We start from the raw sequence: 22,596 nt of genomic DNA, 5'->3' as shown, positions 1-22,596 counted from the left end.
GTCGCGTGAATTTACACCTGAGAATCTCTCGACGCTCCGGTCAATTTTGTCAATATATTTTCGTACAGGGAATAAATTCGACTCCCCCGACGAACGAAACAAAGTCGTTCCGTTAGTTGTAAAGGAAAGATTAAACAATCACGATGATTTTAATCGATATAATTCTAATATTCGGAATAACCTCGATTGAAGCAGGGACGCTCTCAGGTCGAATGTCGTTCCGTTTGTGGCGCCACCGTCCAGCTCCATTACGGGGTTGTCACATACCTCTGTCATCCGTGATCCCGTCCCTATCAGTCTCCCACAGTCTCCCATGGGCTGCCGATGGTATTGTGAGAGAGGTTTTTCGCCACCGATTTAACGTAAATATCACACTTTTCGAGAATTTGGCGTTGATTTCGCCGCATGTTTCACCGTAATCGTCGTCCTCGCGCTTGTCTACGCAGTTCGTTGTTCGTTGTCACTTCGTTATTCGTCTCTCCTTGCACATTTTCCTTCCCTGTAATAACCAAAAAATCCTTTAGCCAATATCTATACACATACACAGTTTCTCCCTTTTGCGATAAAACCATGCTTTATCGCTATATCCTCGCGATTTGTGGATCTAACATCCGGTACCGATCCAAGATACGAGGAATTCTTGATGCTTCTCACAGATTTGTAATTTGTGCCGTTCGTGACCAATTTTTTTTCATTATCTAATTATATATATTGATAAATAATATGCTACCTCTTCTTTGACACTTATTATCTTTATTACGGTTCTATTCGCACATATACTTCATTGATACACTCTATAGTTTTGATGACTTTATTTTTAAATACCTCAGTCGTGTCACTAATATTGCATGTTAATTGTTTACTATAGAGATAGCCAAATTATTATTATTGTTACTATAAAATCTTACTCGTGCATCTCTCTCTCTCTCTTTCTCTTTCTCTTTCTTTCTCTCTCTCTCTCTCTCTCTCTCTCTCTCTCTCTCTCTCTCTCTCTCTCTCTCTCTCTCTCTCTCTCTCTCTCTCTCTCTCTCTCTCTCTCTCTCTTCTCTCTCTCTCTCTCTCTCTGTCCGTCCCTTGTGATTATATAAATTGGAAATATATACAATTGTATATATTGTGAGGCAAGATGCATTTACTATTATATTCTATTTTTATCACAAATTTGTGTTACTTTAAATTCTGATTTTGTTGATTTAAATAATTTTTATTTTCCATATATAATTTGAAACATGTGGATTTATGTGTGTAGACATAAAACAATTATTATCATAATTAAACTGCCATTCTAAAACTTCCATGTAGATCTATATATATATATATATATATATATATATATATATATACTTGAAAAATTTATATTACATTATATTATATAAATATTATATATAAACTATTTTGTATATATCCTCTTTTTTTATTGCAGATGATTATTTAAACAAGATAAATCAGTTTTAATTTTAATCATATATAATTGTTTTTCAACGGAGAGATTCAAGCACAAAAACAAAAAAAAATGAGGGTTGTTGCACTAATCAGTGGTGGCAAAGATTCTTGCTTCAATATGATGCAGTGTATAGCAGCTGGTCATGAGATTGTGGCTCTGGCTAATTTATACCCTTCTGAAAAAGGTACTGAGATAGATCATATTGTATGAAACATTAATATTTTGACTAAATTACTAATGCATATTGCACAACTGAAGCATCTTTCAACTGAATATAACTTATAATATTATGAAATTATACTTTTTATATTAATATTATAATATCATTTGTTTTTACATTATAATTATAATTTATATTTATCTAAATATTGTAATTTATGCAGATGTAACATATAGGTATAACACACAATGCTTCCAGATGAACTGGATTCGTTTATGTTCCAAACAGTAGGACATGAAGGTGTCAAGCTTATTGCTCAGGCTATAGGCTTACCTATATATCGTATTCCGACATTTGGTAAAGCCAATTTCCAAGAGAAAAATTATTATCCTACAGAAAACGATGAAGTCGAGGATCTTTTTAAGCTTTTGAACACAGTAAAGGTAAATCAAGTGTATATATATATATATATATATATATATATTTATCTAATGTCAAATGAATTTTATTCATATTTATATATACTTTAATAATTAATATATTTTTTCAGAAACATGAAAATATAGAAGCTGTGTCAAGTGGTGCTATTCTTAGTGATTATCAACGAATTCGTGTGGAAAATGTGTAATTATCATTTATTTATCCCTCCTTTATAAATTCCTAATATTGGTAATTGCTGTTATTAGTTTTTTTTGAATGTTTGTGTGTTTCAGGTGCAGTCGTTTAAATCTTATTTCTTTATCTTATTTATGGAGGCGGGACCAGGAGGAGCTTTTAAATGAAATGATACAGAGTTCTATTAATGCAGTGCTAATCAAAGTCGCAGCTCTTGGTCTTGAAATTAAACATTTGGGAAAATCTATATCTGAAATGCAACCTCATCTTGTTAAGATAGTAAGTCATATTTTTTCAAATATATTAATCTACATTTCTCTTTTAATTTTCTTTTCATTGTTTTTTTAAGATATTTTAAGATTAATAATTTTAATTACATTTAAGAGAGCGATCCATAATATTTATGTATCAATCATTATATTGATATGTAATAGAGCATATCAATCATTATTATATATTGGAACAAAAACAGAAACTCTGCAGTATTTATATTTTTGATGATTTATAACAAAAATGTAAAAAAAAAACTTTATTTACAGAAAGAAAAATATGGAGTGAATATGTGTGGAGAAGGAGGAGAATATGAAACATTTACTTTGGATTGCCCTTTGTTTGCCAAAAGTATTATAATGTAAGTTATATGTGCATGTTTACATTTGTGTTTCATGTGTATAATTGTTGTAATCTGAATAACTGTTTTTTATTCTATCTTTTTGTATCTTAGTGACGAGTATGAGAATATTGTAAATACAAGAGATGATATAGCGCCTGTAGGATATCTTAGATTTACAAAGCTCCACTTACAAGAGAAAGATGTGAGTTTCTGAATATCATGGTAGACTTGTATAAACAATTGTAAGACACTAATAAAACCAAGGTAAAAATTTGTTTTTCAGAATGGAGAACTGGAAAAATTAAGCCTGTCAGAAAGATTGAAAAGTGTTTTGCTAAAATCACCACAAGATTACATTGCTGAAATCATTGGTCCAGAGCTGCATGATGGCTGTAATTTATCAGAGGAAGAAACTGACGAACACGCTTGTGAAAGCAATAGTTTAAAAGCATCGAATTCAGGTACATATAGAAAAGAATATGGACAAAAAATGTGTAAATGTATATTTTATCTAAATAATGCAGGTCAATTTCATCCTCCAAGTCCAATGGAGATTTTATATGAAGAAGAAGATTATCCAGATGCGCCGATGGTTAATAGAAATCAAACAGGGTGGGTTTGGTTCGGTGGCATTGTAGGAAAACATCCGGACGTCACACCTGCTGTGGAAGAGGCATTGGCGAAATTAAGCAGTAAAATTCACATCTTAATCACATACCTTTTGGCTTAGTAATTATTCAATATTAGCAATTATTTCTAAATTTAAATTAATAACACGAAAAAGAAAACTATGCAGACGATAAATTTTTTTCACGCACAATATTTCGTCCAATTACAGCTCTGATTCAAAACGAAAATCTGCGCACGTCCGATATCGTCGCAGTAACGTTGTACATAAAAGACATGTCGAATTACAAGGCTATAAACGAAGCATATGTTTCCTGGTTGGGTAAGAAAAGTCCGCCGGTTCGTGTATGTGTAGAATGTCCTTTGAATGTACATGTCGCGCTTGATGCGACAGCGTATAAGGAAAGTCAAGATTGCGGCGATAAGCGGGCCTGTAAGCGACACATGATGCACGTTCAAAGTATAAGTCATTGGGCACCCGCTAATATTGGTCCTTATTCTCAAGCTATCCGTGTAAGTAGAATTAATACGATAAAAGTAATCTTATATACAAAAATTATTAATTTTTCTATCGAGTATCTTTAAAAAAATTCAAGTTTTTCATATATATTATTTAATTTTTCTGTTACTACTTACACATTGATGGCAATTTCTTTGTTATTAAGATAAAATTTAATCTTTTCCATAGGTGGGTGATATTATTTTAGTCGCTGGGCAAATACCTCTGGTACCTGGTAATATGAATCTTCTAGACATGAACATTAAACGGCAGTGCCGGTTAACATTAAGACACATAGATCGCATCGTCAAAGCTATGGACGCTAAGCTTCGAGACATAGTACAAGGTATCTGTTTCCTGACTCATTCTAGTTACATTGTGGACGCGAGAAAAGAGTGGGAAAGGAGGACGAGAAATGCCATTGTAGATTATGTCGTTGTACCAAATTTGCCACGTGGTGCTCAAGTCGAGTGGTGCGTTTGGGCTCATAGGGATAATAATCGATTTGAATGTGAGTGCAAAATATACAATAAGAAATCGTATATTTGTTGCGAGTTGAGTAGAGAGGAATCTCTTTTTTACATTTCCTTTTTATAACTCAACTTGCAACAAGTACATTTTTTAATTTATTGATCTGAAAAGAGTGATCGTTATGTATGTTCTATTGCAGACGAAGAAACAGGAAAATGTGTGGCTAATTTTAGGATAGCCATCAGACGTAGGTGGAATTACGAAAATAATGTTTCTGCAATTGTGTGTTACATGTCTACCGGTAAGTTTTTCTTGGCAAACAGTTATTTCTAAAAATGTGATTTTTTCCATTTTATATATAGATAAAAAATTTTGAAAAATAATATTTTAAAGATACAAATCTTGAAATAAAATTTTATAACAATATTTTGAATGGTAGTTATGGTAATAATATTATATAAGCCAGAATTGATTGTATTAAAAAATCAGTTAATAACTTTATTAACTGATGCTTAAAGTTAATTGTTATGTAAATTAAAAGAAATGTTTCTTATGTACAAAAAAAAAGTACTTTTTTAACTATGAAATTTCTATGCACACAGGTTCATCTAATTCCACTGGTAATTTAACAACGGAGGCAAGCTTGCCGTCCATGGAGTTGAACGCAAATGAACTGTCAGAAGCTTTCGAGTATCTGTTGTGTAAACTCAGGAAAGGTTCGCAGAGTGCAAATCCGACGTGTAATTTGCGAATATTTTATAAAGTCGGCAGCTTTCCGGGTCCGAATTTCCTTCACGATGTCCTATCGAAGTTTTCTACGCAGAATTTAGTGATCACCGTTATACCGGCTACTCACTTACATAACTTCAGTACTTTGTTATCTATATGTGGTATTAGGCACGAGTAAATACTCAAATTGATTTTTACATTGTCAATTATTCATTAGAATTGGAACGCGCCTTTAGGATAAAAAATTGAAACCCTTGCTGAAAAACAAGAGTTGCACGAGTTGCAAGAGAGCTTCTTTTTGAAACAAAAAAAAATGCATTTAAAGTTTCCATTTTATAGAATACAACTAGCACGCGCGTGCGATGGCGACTATAATTTTATTTACTGTAAACAGAACTAAGATCGAAACTGTAAATGTATTTTTTTTTCTATTTTAAGGCCGCGTTTTTACTTATGCGTTCATTTTTATAATTAAACGCTTAAATTTTTCTCGACGGTCGACAAATTGAACGCGGCTCGAAGAAAAAAAATAAAACGGCGGTTACAACAGCACCAAAGTACGCACTGTTAAATTTTCCTACGTGCGCAAATAATTATACGACGCTATTTTGCTTCACCGATAGATCGGTGGATGTATTTGAGTACTTCTTGCGTTTCATATGCGAGAGACACGGCTGTTCAGCTCGACATTTACTGACGATGTAGTTATGTCGCTGTTTTTTCTAGCTGCACTTTCCCATATGGTCTCGCAAGCTTTTTTCTCTCCCTTCAAATCCCGAAAATAGCTTTGTTCTCTCATCAAATTCCTCGTTAGTTTTTTCTCTTTATCTATTAAAACAGTAGTAAAGTGCAACTACAAAAAACAGACGCTATATTATCTTATATATCGAATACTACTAGTCAATGACGGGTCAAGTGCAATTCACGAGCTATGAGCCCGTCCCTGTTTAGCGCGTAAGTGCTCTTTAAAAATGCGATTGCACGTTAGGTATAATAATACTCGTAATATACGTACGACTTGTACTGCTGTTACGCTATGATGTTTGGTTTTTTTTTGCTCAAAATACTTTACGGTGTTGTAATAATGTGCGGAATGTTAATTAACGTGTGTGTGACGTTTCTGTAAAGTAAATTAAATCGTGCACAGCCATTTTACAATAGCACTCGACGTTTACTCTCGAATTTTTAACAAAAAATATATAAATAAGAAGAAAACTTATCGTGCGACAAAAAAGTACAGGATACTATGTGGATCGATTTTTGATATGATACGATTGCAACGTTCGAACATACATAGAGAGTATATATTCTTTATGACGAAGTTCTTGGCTTTCAATAATGCTGCCGATATCGCTACGTGATTATATTGTCGATCAATTGTTTCCGTCGTGAAAACTGCATCGCGCAGTTTACATAAGGTTTGTTCTTTTTAGCTGCACTGATGAACTAGTGCAATAAGTTAGAGTGAAACGAAATATATTTGTCTCACTTTAACTTATTGCACCAGTGTGCACTAGTGCACCAGTGTAGCTAAAAAGAACAAACCTATAGAAAAAAAGAAAAAAGCGAAATCTATAAGAATTAACTCACTTGGCAAGATGCTGCACAGCAGTTTCACATTCTTTGCGCGTACGTCACTGTTGCTTTAGAAGTATCTTGTACAGATTGCATTACAAACTATAATAATAAGACTACTTGACGTAATATTATACAAAGTTGATGCAACGACATGCCAAAGTTTATATTTTGCAACTTGCTCATTTTTTAAACGGTCGCAATTATATTATTCTGTATGTGTACATAAATTCAACGTAATCTAATACGGTCTTATATAAATATACTGTAAATCACACACATTTGACAGCAAAGGGAGAAAGAAAGCGCATTGTTCAAAATGTGGATGCTGTGTTATGACAAGTAAAAAACACATAAGAAAAAAAGAAAAGATATTTATTCGCATCTAACTCTCGCAACATAATACTAATCCGAAAATTATGTCGCAAAAAAAAGAAAGAAAAAAAAAAAAAAAAAAAATAAAGATATATTTTTTAAAAATTGCCATCTTTTCTTTTTAATTCCACATTTTTATTCTTTTTCTTTCTGTTCTACATATATATGGAGGTTGACAAAAAAAGATTGCAATGCTTTATAAAAGTATTGTTAATAATTTACGTGTGATTACTTCTCTCCTGAAAAATCTTCGTAATTTAAAAAAATGCAGGAACAAATTTATTTCATCATGATGATTTGACGTTTTTCCAACAAAATAAAAAAGCAATTAGTTTTTACTGATGTGTGTGTACACAGATTGGGTAATAATATTTTAAATATTGGCAAAACAGACGGTAAAAAATACTAATGTTTAGCATCGATGATTAAATTTAAAACAGCAAGTTTATATACTTTGTGCTACATTAAATCTTTCTTGTTACTACAATTGGATTAAACGTAAAAATGGTAGCAAAATTATTTAAAATTGTGAAAACCCACATAAATGATTTTACATACACAAATGATTTTACAGAATATTTAGAAAATCGTTTGCTTTTGACTTTACTACAGCAATTATTTAAAAATAATTTTTAGGATTCTCATATTTTTGTGAATTCTTTAAATAATTACTATAATAAAGTATCGAAAATAAGCGATTGCAATTATAATTATACATATATAATTAATATAATTATATATAATTATATTATTATATATAATTATAATCTTTTCTTTTTTTTTAATTACGCACGCATTAAATTTGTATTTTACAAAATTGTAATATATATTATACATAAGTATAAAGAGAGAATTACAAAAAGAAGCAATACCTAACAATTATAATTGTATAATTATTATATATCTTTCCTTTTTTTTAATTACGCGCACGTTAAATAAATTGTATTTTACAAAATTGTAATATTATACAAGTACAGAGAGAAAGGATTAAAAAAAGCAATAAAAAGAAGAAGCATACCCGACACCAAACTTATGTATAAAAATTTCAAATTCGTCAAAAAATTGTCAGATTTTTGAAAAAGTGCACGATTTATTATAATCCTGCATGTTATATCTTGTAATTGTGATAAAACATTATAATGGAAACTGAAACATTCAGTCTTTTCGGGCAATTCACCGTTTATCTTGTGCTAAACATACACGTAGCAAAAATTCAGCATCAGAAGTTAAATGACTCATTCCGCGAGACTATGTACATGTGATCCACTTGTCATGAAGTACTCGAGAAAAATTTTGCGCGTACTCGTCGCTCGTAAACGCACATTCAATAAAAAAATTAACTACTTTAATATAATACATACTGCATCAATACTATACAGCTCGACAGTTTCTTGCTCTTAGGGAAATGATTGTGTTCACGTTTTAAGCATCTTCGACACCAAAGGTTTCGTCACTTGCTGACGGGTCGATGGTGTACAAAAATCACAAAGATAACTTTTCTTGTCAACCGCTATTCCCTTGGTCTCCACGCATTCTGAAAAAGGTGTGCATATTAAGTATACATCTTTCTCATATGATATACAATGTTCCGTTTCGATTGCACAAGAACAGAGATGTCTAAGTTACTTTCATCGATTTCTCCTTCTTTTCTCTTAAGATTCCTTATTTTATAATTTAGCAAAAGCACATATTATCTACAATAAACAGAGTAATAATACTAACTATTGTGCTCGATAAATCTCGAGATTAAATAGACAAATATATTGGGCCAAATTCACTTAAACATCTCTGCACTATAGTATCCCCTGCAATTTGTCATCCTCGTTTGGCACAAAGGCAGTAAAAAAAAAAAAATAGAAATGCAAATGTATATATATACGTATTATAAATAGCAAATAATTTAAATACGGCTCTTAAAAGTGGTGATAGTTAAACAAAATCAATGGCGCGTGCAAATGCTCAATGCTCCTATATCATGCAATGAACTTAACACTTTGAGCGCCAGCTGAGAGTTCAAGTTAAACCCTTATAATTTACGCGATTTACCGAATATCTAGAATCGTAATAAAAATAAAATAAAATTTAAACAAAATATTACACGAATCCACATGCTCGATTTTCAACAATTAAATCTCATTCAATTTGACCATAATAATGTTTGTCGTAAAATGATTTTAAATTATACCATTCATGCGTTTCAAACAAGCGTGCTGACAGCGTATATAATACGACGCTCAAAATGTTAATGCTAACAGAATCATATGAAACTTGGTGTCAATACCTAAGTGCAGATATTTGTCACATGCGCTGCAATGCACTAGATTCGCTTCCAGGTCGAGCCTTTGGGCGGTATGACAGCGACTGCAGTGCGGGCAATAGCGACCCTTTCGCCACAGCCTTGTTATCGCATAAAGATCATGTGGTTAGTGAATTCAGGTAAGGGTATATTATGTATTATAGCGGTGCTCACGCCTCGGTACACAGAAGGAAGAAGGAGACTTACAATTATCTCACGTAGAAATGCACTTCTTATATCGTTTAATTCGATTATTAAACAAAAATCTTTTAATAAAAAAATCAAGATGCAAATAATTTTTAATTATATCCAGAATATGAATGAATGACCAAACAATTATATATTTTTTAACTAAAATAAACTAGTTTTTTCCTTTCCTAATTTAATTTAGTTTCAGCTGACTTTAGTTTAAGAGTCTGAGAATCTAAGAAAGGGAGAGAAGTTTATTTCCCAAGATATGTTTAAAACTATAAAAATAGGAAAAAAAGTGTCCAGTCAAATTAAAAAAAAGAAAACAATTCTTAAGAAGTTCCTCTTCCTGTTTACTGAATACATCTATTATTAAATATCATGTATAAATCAATATACATATAATGAAACGAGAAGATATGTTGAAAAAGTGTTATGGTGTGAGCCATATGGAAATCAAGCGACTGAAGCCCAGCATAGTTTAAAAGAATGATATCGCGTGTCGTTGATTATACTTACTTCGAACATGGTACACAGAGCGTTGAAACGTATACTCTGGTATTCTTTTCGCCTTTTTTGTACTCGTGTTGCCATTGCGCAACGCTATTTCTATCCGAATTAGCACCACCGGGTTCCCTCGAGCCGCAGTTCGCGCATACGGCGCACTCTTGACAATGCCACCTTCCTTGTGGTACTCGTCGCAAACCGACACAGTAGATGTGGTATCTAAACATTAAATTATATGACATTAAATTATATTCAACCGATAACTTCATACATTTATATACATCTACATCGCAAGATTAATTAACTAAGAAATTATAATTTATTTATTTTTTTGTCTCTTTTTCTTTTCTTTAATAAAACAGACAGCATTAAAGTTTACGCAGAGAGAATTTTCTCTTACAATTTATTCTGAGAATCATGGTAATCGTGGGACAATATGGCATGAAAAGAATTTTATGAGAATTTCTTTAGATTAATATTTATCACAATAAAAAATATTAATATCTATCACAATAAAATATAAAATGTTTGATTAATTTTACTAAACTGCATGGTAAAATTTCAATTTTAAAATATGTTAAAAACTATGTTAACAACTTTGGATTCTTTAAGTGTTTTAAATAAAATAGATGCCAAAAAAGTGATAAATATATAAAATATTTTATATAAATTTTACAATACAGTAATTTTCGGCTTATTATACCAAACATGATAAAATTTGTAGTGAATTTTGCAATAAAATGTAACGAAAAATTCTTTCCGTGATATCAATAGTTTCTAAGTTATAAGCTTATAAATAAGTAACTCACCCACGATCACACATATCACAGAAGAGCATCTTATCTTCGTCCGCAGGATCGTGACACTGCGCACACGTTTTACAATCGGTGCACTGCCATGCGTACGATTGAATATGCGGAACCATATCCAATGTTAAATCTATACAGGATGGATGGACTGAAAATAATGATAATCGTCTCGATTAGCTCTGTAAAAAGTTGCGCGCGAAATTAATTCTTACAAGTTTGTAATTTTTACCATTTCCATTGCAAGTACCACACTGGATTAACATTTCATTCTTGTTATGCTTATTTAGGACTTTCAGGCACATCTTGCATTTCAACTTTACATCGTCCTTTGAATTCGAGATTTCCATATCTACGTCATCCATAGTCGATTGAGATCCTTCCGTATCTTGCGTACCTTCGCTGGAAGACGAACTGTTAAAAAAAATATATCACCATTATACCTCTTTACAATGATTTATAATATTGTTATAAATATCAGAATTTTTAAATAAGATATAAAATTAAAATGAATTTTAAATAAATTTTAAATAAATCAAAAAAGAAATACGCAAACTTTGGCATTTTAGTCTGCAATTATTTTGTACGATTATACGAAATAACGATTGATTTTAAATCTTGAAATTAACCTTGAGTCGTCGGAAGACGATTCGCTATCGCTATCACTCTGAGAACCTTCCGACTGGCTATCACATTTACGTTCATTGGGCCGCGTGGGTCCGTACAAGACCGTGTTTAGCGGATAATATCTTAATTCCGCTGGCGTATATTCCCGATAATAATCGGTATACTGTCCTGGTATGAGCGCAACAGGATAATGACCGACTTTGTTTTCTGACTCGACTTTCTGTTGTTTCTTCGGAACATGAATCGTGAAGGTCTGCAGATCTAAGCAACACTTGCGGCTTTCCTTGCGAGCTTTATTGAAGTTACTATTCCACGCAAACGCCGATTGCACGGCCATTTCCGCAAGGTCTATCCTATTTTTCTCCGCATTCGCCGCGGCCGTTAATTCCTTTTGCTTCTTGGAATGCTCCTTTATTTGTTTCTCGCGCATATGCTTGCGATACTCTTCATACTGATCGGGGAAATCACTACACATTACATCCAATACTTCTGAACTGCATACAGCGGTTAATCCTGTGTGACAAAATAAATAAAATCAGAGTAATATAAGACAGAGAAGCATGAAAGCAAAATTCATATAATTTTCTAATTTGTTTAGAGTCTTTAAACTTTTTATTTTATAAAAATTAATAAAAAGAAATCTCACAGCAATTCATTCTTTGAACATGTGAGTAACTTTTGACTTTATTACAAATCTTAGATAGCAATAAGCTTTTTACAATATTTTTACATGATAAGATAAATTTGTAAAGGTAACGATTTCTTACAAGATTTATATGTATACGTGTGAAAAATTTTCTTCTACAAAAAATCTCTAAAAACTTACCCATGTCACACATTGCTTCACTGACTAATCCATTTTCCCTCAAATAATTTCTCTCTTCCATATCAACTACTCTGCGTTTGAGATCAGGATATTTACGCTTAAAAGATTTTACCCCGAGATATTGTGATATCTGTTCCTGTATCATAAAGGTTTCACCCTTTCGATCCAGTGGCCATTCATATTCCGCTATTTTATCAACAGTGAAGGGTCCCTCATCAGGATCAAAATTAATCTCCATTCTTCGATTCTTCACTTTGACTTTTTCTGATTCTGTTGTAGCAGTACTTAGGACACTACCTTGCGATTCTTCATTTATTATTGTCTCCGAAGCTGCAATATTAGTTTCGAAAAATTAATTTCAACATAGGAAAACATAATCAATACATTATCTTTATTTAATCATTTTAGATGTGTTTATATTTTCTCTAATATCAAATTTATTGATAATATTATATGCAAACAATAGATTTATACTTTACTATATATTGCTATTAATAAGTTAATCAAATTATTATATCTCTCATAATTTTGTATTATTTAATATATACTTTCTTTTTCTTTTGATTTGTGCAAACAACTTTTAAATGTAGAAAGAAAAAAATCTTTGCAATACAACTTCGAACTTTAAAACACGATTGTTACATTATATTTACACATGTTTGCGCACACACACATACTTATTTTTATCACAAACATATACAAATATATGCTTATATAGATAATATGCGAATTAGTATGAGAGTTTTTAGTGCAGCTAAGCACAACATAATTGCAACACATATTGCAAATAAAAGAAACGATGTCTGCCTCGCATTTGACCACATTATTACAATCTTCTATTTAGTTACTTGAGGGACATCTTATGCCACAAGAAAAGATCTATTTATAGCTAGCTTAAAGTTGGATGTGTACCAATATATTCAATTCAACCAAGCTATTCGATGATTAAAAATTAAAAATATTTTTTTAGTTATAATATAATAAAAAAATTATGTGTGTGAATGTGCAATTTTGTTTTTTGTCACTAAATATACCGCTATAATGATAAAATATAGTTCTATACTATTTTTAAATCAGATAAATTGAATAAAAATTCAAGCATTATTTCTAAATTTAAAAATTATAAATATAAAAAAAAGTATAACAATAAAATAGATATTTAAAAGATGTAAAAATATTATGTAAAAAATGTTAAAATATATTATTAAAAAATTTATTATATGATAGTAAGTATTTGTTATATAGTATAGCAAACATTTGAAACAATGAGTGATATCTGTGCTATCGTTAACTTAAAATTATTAATGACCCAATAATGGAAATGCTACTATTATCATTAATGTTACATAATATTTCATCAATTAAAATTTATTAATGCATACCCGGTGCTGATATATTTCTAGCAGGTGTTTGAGACCTCGAGCCGGACTCGGCGCTCATTCTCGTCTCCTCGTCTATCACCTGTACCGTCGAAACTGTTTCGCCTCTGATGGCCGTCGAATCCGCTTGCTTCTTCGACGTCGGCGTTAGCCAGTTCGAGTGTCCGGGAGGAGGTACAGGTATCTCCTTAATATCAGACGCCCTCGACAGTCCATCCGATGTTTTACCTTTATTCTCGGCGTATTGCTTCATCGCCGACTTCTGCGTCTTCTCAGAAACGATCTCTAAGACAGTCTTCTGCTGCTCGTCAGCTTTCGAGTCCAACGATCCAATAGCGGACGTTTGACTCGTGGACGCTGTCGACGGATCTTCCTGAACGTACGATAATCTGGCAGGATCCAGTTGCATCGCAATCTCAGATTTCGAGGCTTTAAAGGCTGAGTCTCTCTTCGCCGCTTCTTTGCGACTCGTTAACGTGATATGTTTCTCTTTACACGCGGAATTCTTACGATCTATAGGCGGTTGTTTCAATGCCTTGTACAGTTCTGATGATTTTCGAAGTGGATCCTGCTGCACCGGTGTTGTTTCATCGATAGTAATGACAGCCATCGTCGATGCTTCTATAGCAGACAAGTCTTGATCTATACGGGACTTCTTTCCAATCTGGGGTTCCACGATATCCAGTTTCCGTTTACCGCGACCTAAATATGACAAAGAAAGAAAATTAGCGTTTCTTGTTAAAATTATTAGAATATGTATAGAAATTATTAATACGTTGGCATTAATGACAAGTATTATAAATATTTTTTTGTTTTAAAATTGTTTCAGAGTTAATACTATTTAAAAAATCAAAATTAGATTAATAAAAAGTTATTGTTAATAAGCTGATTTTTTTCTGCAATATAAACAATAAAATTATTCGCGCAATTAGGAATTGTAATTTTTTTCAACATAATATAAAAATTGCATCTACATACATTTTTTCAAATCGCCACGCAAACGACTTTTTTTGATAATTAAAATTAAATCGGAATTTTCTTTTTCATTATCTATATTACTGTGTTTTGATTTTAAAGTAGAAGCTGTTTTTTTTTCCTTTTCGTTTTTTTCTTTCTTACATAGCTTTTTTCTTAAACAGCCTCTTTTATGTAAACGCCGATCAATTTCCGAAAAAAGAAGATAATACGGACATCTTCTGTCCGGGAATTTTGTTTTGTATAATTTTGCTGCTAGTCTCGCATTCCCGTTCGCAAGTCCATACATGAAATGAACATCTGTCAATTCTGCATTTGAAAGAGCCATGAATAGAGCAAAAAACGATCTAATGCATAAAATTTTGACACATTAACAAATTTATCATTAAAAAATTAACACAGAACAGAACTAACACACAACTGATTAAAATAAATACAAATTCGCGATATTACTCGATATTGAAAACACATATTCATTTCAAGGTCACTTATTAATTGTTGACATATTAAACTTGATCAAGATATCAGTTATTTTCGATACGATACATTTAATGATACATAGAACTATATAAATTTAAAAAATTATATATAATTCCTATAAATCTGAACGAATGTATTATAATTTATCTACATTCTATATGTAAAATATCGATGAGAGAAACAAACCTCGTCCTCTGCCTCTCTTGGGCGGAGCATAACTTTTTTGATTTCTGCAGGTTCTCTTGGGCCGCTCGTTTTCCCTATGTTCTAACTGTTGCGGAGGAACTTGCTGTACCTCGTCCAAGGCCAAGGGATCCCTGGCTATCAATATCTGCGCGGGCGACTGTTGAACACGCTGTTGAGCAATCATCGGATTTCTTCGCGGTCTTCCTCTCTTCTTCGGCACCTTGATATCGGCCGTTTTGTTAAGTGTCACCTCCTCTATGATGACGACATCCTGGCTGGAATTGGAATTCTCATTCACGATTATCAACTCCGGGCGATGCTCGATGATCTCGCAATCGGACGAACCACCGGGCGAATTGGTAGCATTTTTGCTCAGAAGATCCTTGAGCTTGTCATTTACGCTTGACGCGTTGTCCGTCTTCGCCATCGGTCGTACTTGCGTGATACTGATCTCCTGGTTAATGACGTTCATCTGCTGTCGACTGATTAAACTCGACTTCGGATCAAACAATAGTTGTTGCTGTTTTTGATCCCGACTCACTACCGGTTGAATGGTAACTTCCGGCAGGATCTGCGAGAGTTGCGCTTCTAGTTTAGATTTTTTGCTCTCGACCGGTGAGATCGTTACATCCTTACGCTTGGGCGATATCTCCATTTGCTGTTGAACATTCTCCGTTGTCTGTTTTCTGCTCTGCGTCTGTACGGGCTCGATCGTTAACTCGGATCGACCGCCTTGAAGAATTGACGAATGATGACCGGTCTTGAGAATTTTTAACGTAGATTCTTTGTGTGCCGTAGCATGCTCCATGTACCTATGAGGAAAATTCAGCGCTGCTGGATCCAGAGCTGCTTGAGGATCCTTTGAGGAGCCTTTGTGCGCGGAAGATTCCCCCTGAGTATCACAGGTCACGATAGTGGGATGACCTGTCTTCGACAGTTTGATCTTTATTTCCAACGACGAATCGGCGGCGTCTCTGCGTCTCTGTTGCTTATCCTTCTTCTCTGAAGAACTGGAGGCTGGTGCTTCCACTACGGAAGCGTCGCCTGTCTTGAATAGCTTGATTTTCATCCCGAGGGACGAGTCACTGCCTTTGGAATATTCTGTATCGGTTACCTTTGAAGTAGCCTTATTTTGATGATCCTCAGCGGCGGCTTCACTCTGTACGATAGAAGCATCGCCGCTCTTGGACAACTTGATCTTCATGCCGAGTGGAGATTCCGTTCTCTTTGGTACTTCTGTCTGCTCTTCCTCTGACCGCGAATCTTCCGTTGTATCCGTTGAGTCCGTTTTATCAGGCAACACGTTTCCAGATTTGGATATTTTAATCTTCGGGATGACACCTGTAAATGATTCGGCACTTCTAGGCGCATCTTGTTCTTCGATCGTGTCGGACAATATCGATGACGTCATCTCACTCGTCTTCAGCATCTTGAGCTTAAACCCGAGGGACTCCGACGTCTTATCTTGTGCCACCTCAGACTTGTCCTTGTGTCTCATCTCCTTGACGTCGTCTGTAACTTCAGAGTGTATAATGGATGCATCTCCGGTTTTGGATAACTTTATCCTCATACCGAGCGGCGATTCGGTGCGCTTAGGTGGTTCGGGTACTTCCAACTTATCTTTTATATCTTCAGTATTATCTAAAGAAATAATAGATGCACCGCCTTTGCACTTGGTTAACTTTATCTTCATCCCGATTGGAGACTCGGTTCTCTTCGGCAGTTCCAAATTATCTTGCTTTTCCTTCACCTTCGTGGATGAATCCTTTGCATCTTCGCAAATATCCGGAGATACGATGGAAGCATCACCAGTTTTCGACAGTTTAATTTTCATACCGATTGGAGAATCGATCCGTTTCGGCATGACATCCCTGTGCACTTCCTCTAAAGATTCTTGCCTGTCGGTCTGAATGATAGAAGCATCACCGCTTTTGGACAGTTTGATTTTCATCCCGATCGGCGATTCCGTTCTCTTCGGGCTTCCTTGCGATAACTCCAATTTTTCCTTGTGCTTCGTGAGAATCTCCTTGGTGGAGTCCTGCTGCCTGGAATCGGAAATAATCGAAGCATCTCCGGATTTAGATAGCTTTATTTTCATACCAATGGAAGAATCCGTTCTCTTCTGCTCCTCGATTTTATACTTTGTCTCGTCCGAATGTTCGTGTTTCTCCGAACCGACGATAGAAGCATCGCCAGACTTGGACAGTTTGATTTTCATGCCGAGAGGAGATAACGATGGTGCGTTATCAGTATGCCACTGATTGATCTCCTCGAAATTTTCATTGGATATTATAGAGGGATGACCACCTTTCGACAATTTCAATTTAATCTTCCCCAACTTCTGACCTGGACTGTCCTCTGGATTCGGCGAGTTTGTGGCCGACCGAATCTTTGGACTCTTCGGCGACCGCGGCTCGCTGCAATCGGCGATCGCGGATTTGGCGATCTTCAGGATTATCCTCGGTGAACCGACGTTTTCGGGATCTGAGTGCTTCTCCAAGTCCTTGCGCGGCGTTTCGATGCCCTTCGTATCGGCCTTCTCGGTCGATTTCGGTGATTCCAACATCTTTGAATAGGCGATAGCTCTCGCGTCTTTCGGTATGAGAAGACTATCGTTCGGGCTGATGGATTCTAATACTTTAGCCGAATCCGGTATTTCGATCTTCGGCGGCTCCTTCAGTCGTTCTTCCAGTATCGACACTCTCGGGATCATCTCGCATGTCTTCAAAATACCTTCGCTCGATAACGACCTAATGTCAGGTATAATGTTCTTTTCTTCGTGCGTTGATTCCACCACTTGCATATTCAGAGAACTATCCGCATGCGGGGAAGGAACATTCTTAGATGAAATCTTCAAACACGTGTGCTTTTCCGTTTCTTCATTCGATTTAATCTCTTCATTTATCTCCTCGGCACCTTTTTCTTCTGTTTCGGAAGCCTTTCGTATTTGTGCTGCGAATTTTCGCTCGTTCTCCAGCTTCGCAGCTTCCGATATAATCTCGGCTTCCGAGATGGAGATGGAATCCGCAGCAGTGACGTTTTGCAGATTCGCCAATTCCGATTCGGCGTTCGCATAATTGTCAATCTCATCGGATACGTAATTAGCCTGTTTCGTTATGTCCTCCACGACACTTTCCACCATTTTTGGCGAGAGCACCAACGGCGAATCTATCGTTTGCTCCTCGGACTCTTGTAGGAACTTCACCGCAGACTCCAATTCGGATATCTCTGAACTTGATTGCGAGTTCTCGATGACAATCGGAGTGTCGACATTTCGGGAAAGATTCTCTCTCGGCATCACGCTCTCTAACAAAATATCCTGCGGCAATTCCAGTTTGGCTTCACTTTCCTCCAAATCTTCGACCGACTCTGATCGATTATCCTCGAAATCCATGTCTAAATCTGTCTGTGACAAACTACTGTCCGCTTCAAGAGATACTTTCACCTTTTCCTCATCCGTGATCTCATTTATCGATTCCGTATTTACGTCTTTGTTCGTTCTTAGTGAGATACTATCTTCGTTTTCAGTAATTTTATCGTTAGCTTGTGCATTAATGTCAACCTCGCTCGTTTCATTATCTCTATTTGTTAAACTAGCAATCACGTTTGATATACTGTCTGAATTTTCCGACATGGTTGTTTCGCCTTGATTTGTTCGATCGAATAAAAGATCTATATCGACATTCTTACTTACTGTCTCTTCTATTAAAGTTTTATCTTCGGTATCCTTTTCAGTAATTTTATCGTTAGCTTTTGCATTAATGTCAACCTCGCTCGTTTCATTATCTCTATTTGTTAAACTAGCAATCACGTTTGATATACTGTCTGAATTTTCCGACATGGTTGTTTCGCCTTGATTTGTTCGATCGAATAAAAGATCTATATCGACATTCTTACTTACTGTCTCTTCTATTAAAGTTTTATCTTCGGTATCCTTTAATGTAGAACTTTCGTTATCCGATATAAGATTCAAACTCAAAAGTCCTTCTAAAGTACTTGTAGTTTGTGTGATGGTCGGAGTATCCACGCTTTCTGAATCCTGAGATAGTTTCTCTGTTAAGTTTTCGGTATTCGTTCTTTTATTCGAGTTTTCTTGTAATAAAGACATGTTGATGATATTAATAATGCTCGATTGTACATCATTGACGTTAATAGATTTCTCTACAATTGGTTCCATACTTTCCTCTTCTACTGTCGGCGTTACATTAACATCGATCAGATCTTTTGACTCCTCTTTAGATACTTTTGCAATTTTATCACACAGTTTCATTTCTTTATTGGCTTGTAAATTAGCATCCTTTGAATTTGCTGCTTCGGCATCAGATGTGGAAATGTCAGATTCTAGAACTAAGCTCATTTCATGAGTTTCGGCCTTAGTATTTTTTTCAGATTCTATAACATCTTTTTCCTTTAAATTTGGCACAAAAGTTTCGTCTTCTCTAGTTTTCTTCTCGTTCGATATCTCAATGATAACATTTTTTTCGATTTTATCTTCCTCCTGCATATTATACAAGGAACTCGTTACATCATCTTCTGGAACAGTCAAATTATCAGTTAATGGCGAGTTTATATCGTTTTCAAAGAACATGTTAGAGAATGTAATATTTTTAAAAGTTAATTTACCTTTTATTTGCATAGTGAAGTTATTTGCACAGGAATCGCTTTCATCTGGCGGTTCAGGTTGATCACATATTTGCTGTGGTTTATTTTCCAATGGCGATGATTCATTTTGATTCTTGTTTGTAGACGCTACTTCCAATATCTTCATTTCTACATCTTCTATTTTTTCAGCTTCGTATAATGGCTTGTTTACATTTTCAATTTTGTTACTTGAATCTTCATGCAATATTGGAGCAGGTAAATCTTCAAGTTTATTAGAAACAATATCATTAATATCACTGATTTCGGACATTTCTAATATAGATGAAAGCTGTTTAACCGATTCATCATATTTGACCGGAATTATTGATTGAACTGTAAGGAGATCCTCTTCTGAGCGAATGGTTGTTTCCACAGAATTATTAACATTCGTTGAATTTGAATCATTCTGTGTTATTAGATTTGTAGAACATAAATTTGAGCTTTCATCACCTAGCAAATCTTCACTTAAAGATTGTTCAATCATTATATTCTTTTCTTCAACATGTGGGTGACTTAATGATGTATTTTCATTTAAAACTAATTCTTTATTAATTATGTTTGAAGCAGTTTGAATAATATTTTTATTACTTACTACAGATGTTTCCTCTGCATTGGCCAAGTCGACTTTATCTTGATTATCAGAAGCTGTAGCTGTTGACACAAGATCCATTTTTATAACAGCTGTTTCTTGAGATTCGTCATTAATTTTATTCGTTATTGAAGTGATTTCTTGTGTTGTCTGACAGCTTTCAATGATGGCATTTTCTTTCTGCAAATCATCACTTTGACTTATCGTTTCTGTTATACTTAATTTCTTATCAGACACTTCAGTTATTTCAGAATCCTGAGTTTCACTTGAAAATTCTAAAAGAGTATCTTTATCTTTGCATTTAGGTACATCTTTTACATCTTCCTTCACATCATCTTCATCAATGAGAGGAGAATTATCATTAATATTTTTTGGATCTAATTCTTTTTCATTAGAAATCACTAAACTATCTGACTTCTCTGTTTCAGGAATAACTGATATATTTAATTGTGAATCAATATTTGTAGTTTCTATTTTTTGACATTCTTCTATATTTACTATTTCCATTGATGATGTAGTGGAAGTATTTGCAAATGTTTCTATAGTTTCTTGAGAAGTTTTGGAAGATTTATATTCTAATGACATTTCTTCTGTTGTATTCACCTTATCTATTTCTGTGTTACTTTCATTTTGTTCATGCATGTTACTTGATATCCCACTATCAGTTTCTGTTGCTTCATTCAATTCAGATTCATCTATGTTCTCTTGCACTTTTAAAGTTTGTTGCAACTCACTTTGACTAGAATCTTCAGATTTCTCAATGCTTATATTTGAATTTTTTGTTCGACTATCAGTAACATCTTCTACTTTTGCATTTGATTCTTCTGAAGTAGTTGCACTTGCATTATCGTTTAACTGTGGAGATTTTTCAATGTTTTGTTCTGACACATCAACTACTTCAGAATATTCTTCAATTATTTTCTTTTCTTGCTGTATCATAGAACCACCAAGCAATAAAGTTTCTTCCGATGAAGTCTCTTTCAAAAAGTCGTTGTCATTCGCATCTATTTCCTCTGAATCCTCAGAATTATATGCTTCTCCTATCAACTGCAAACTCTTACTAATACCACCAATAGTTACCACAGACTTTGCATTATTCTTTGATGTCTTTTGACTTTCATTTGTTTCATCAACTGAATCTTGATCCTTTGTCTTTTCAACAATATCTTGTTCGTGATCCTTGGGAGAAGCAACTTGTTGCTTAGTTTCCTGTAAAGTATCGCTTAACGTAACAGTCGAAGAATTAATTTCAATGCATGATGCATCATTGGAAGACGATTTTGATGTACAAACCGCAGAAGCATCACGAATTATCTCGTTGATATTTACGTCGGAAGTTTTATCACATGTAATTACAGAATCCATTTCTATATTTTCCAAAACACTCTTTTCTGCGGTAATCGACGACAGTTCTTCGCACGTTACATCTTTATGGGTATGTTCAAGCGTTGCTTTCTGCGTTTCACGGATTTCACTAACTGCACATTTTCCTGACGTAATGCTGGACTCATCGAAATTAGAAATATCGATATTATCAATGTTTGTGGCGCAAACAGTATCAGAAGTAGCACTCGGTGCCTTGGATGCATCTTGTTGCGTCTCTGCCTTTGGCTCCACCAAGTGCGGAGTCGATTCCATCTTGGACTCGGTAATGATCTGCGAAAGAGCGGCGATTTCGCTTTCCAGAGTGGAATCGCCAACCTGTTCGCCGGACTGCACGCCGATGATATCGTTGATATCCATCATGCTCAGAGCCTCGGTGTCGTATGTCTCGGTATCGCTGTCGGCGCCGTACGGTGCATAACGGGCTGGGGAGTTGTCCTTGGAAGATTTCTCTCTTTGTTCCTGATTCTTGTCCTTGGAGCCGAACAGGCCCATCTTAGAACCCTCGGACATTGTTTTGACGTTCCGCGCAGAGGACGTTGCTACACCTGCTATTGCCCTCGTACATTTATGCGAACTTTTTTTTCTCTATTTGGTCATGCAC

The 22,596-nt window shown here is 34.6% G+C and overlaps 2 protein-coding genes across 5 annotated transcripts; one reads left to right on the top strand and one right to left on the bottom strand.

The window, feature by feature from the left end:
• The first annotated feature begins 210 nt into the window (after nucleotides 1-210).
• Nucleotides 211-5,705, top strand: LOC145944177 (uncharacterized). Of its 2 annotated transcripts, XM_083052346.1 has the most exons (13): nucleotides 211-362; nucleotides 1,424-1,628; nucleotides 1,863-2,047; nucleotides 2,155-2,228; nucleotides 2,318-2,498; nucleotides 2,759-2,850; nucleotides 2,944-3,034; nucleotides 3,116-3,293; nucleotides 3,357-3,524; nucleotides 3,671-3,972; nucleotides 4,148-4,469; nucleotides 4,629-4,730; nucleotides 5,032-5,705. In XM_083052346.1, exons 2-13 carry the CDS (start codon nucleotides 1,514-1,516, stop codon nucleotides 5,334-5,336), a joined length of 2,115 nt encoding a protein of 704 aa, XP_082908472.1. In that variant the 5' UTR covers nucleotides 211-362; nucleotides 1,424-1,513; the 3' UTR covers nucleotides 5,337-5,705. The 2 variants fall into 2 exon arrangements, with proteins under 2 accessions (XP_082908472.1, XP_082908473.1); XM_083052347.1 differs by lacking the exon at nucleotides 211-362 and having other exon boundaries at nucleotides 1,501-1,628; nucleotides 1,828-2,047.
• Nucleotides 5,578-22,505, bottom strand: E(y)3 (PHD finger protein enhancer of yellow 3). 3 transcript variants are annotated; one of them, XM_083052342.1, is made up of 10 exons: nucleotides 20,003-22,505; nucleotides 15,380-19,912; nucleotides 13,742-14,440; nucleotides 12,360-12,689; nucleotides 11,536-12,046; nucleotides 11,139-11,320; nucleotides 10,910-11,057; nucleotides 10,113-10,319; nucleotides 9,390-9,505; nucleotides 5,578-8,642 (listed from the first exon to the last, which is right to left on the bottom strand). In XM_083052342.1, exons 1-10 carry the CDS (start codon nucleotides 22,503-22,505, stop codon nucleotides 8,524-8,526), a joined length of 9,348 nt encoding a protein of 3,115 aa, XP_082908468.1. In that variant the 3' UTR covers nucleotides 5,578-8,523. The 3 variants fall into 3 exon arrangements, with proteins under 3 accessions (XP_082908468.1, XP_082908469.1, XP_082908470.1); XM_083052343.1 differs by having other exon boundaries at nucleotides 15,380-19,909; XM_083052344.1 differs by lacking the exon at nucleotides 9,390-9,505.
• Between the last annotated feature and the right edge of the window lie 91 nt (nucleotides 22,506-22,596).

The sequence above is a fragment of the Prenolepis imparis genome, unplaced genomic scaffold, assembly GCF_030444845.1.
Source record: "Prenolepis imparis isolate NDT839.2.m4 unplaced genomic scaffold, iyPreImpa1.0 SCAF_12, whole genome shotgun sequence".
Lineage (NCBI taxonomy): Eukaryota > Metazoa > Arthropoda > Insecta > Hymenoptera > Formicidae > Prenolepis > Prenolepis imparis.
Note: the sequence above shows the minus strand (reverse complement) of the source record. Positions and strands in the feature narration are given on the sequence as shown.

What these genes read in the sequence shown, in the direction of transcription:
- LOC145944177 (XM_083052346.1), top strand. Translation starts at nt 1,514, where the DNA reads ATGAGGGTTGTTGCACTAATCAGTGGTGGCAAAGATTCTTGCTTCAAT. An exon ending in GGCATTGGCGAAATTAAGCA is followed by an intron (nt 3,525 to 3,670) that starts GTAAAATTCACA and finishes GTCCAATTACAG; the next exon opens with CTCTGATTCAAAACGAAAAT. An exon ending in TGTGTGTTACATGTCTACCG is followed by an intron (nt 4,731 to 5,031) that starts GTAAGTTTTTCT and finishes CTATGCACACAG; the next exon opens with GTTCATCTAATTCCACTGGT.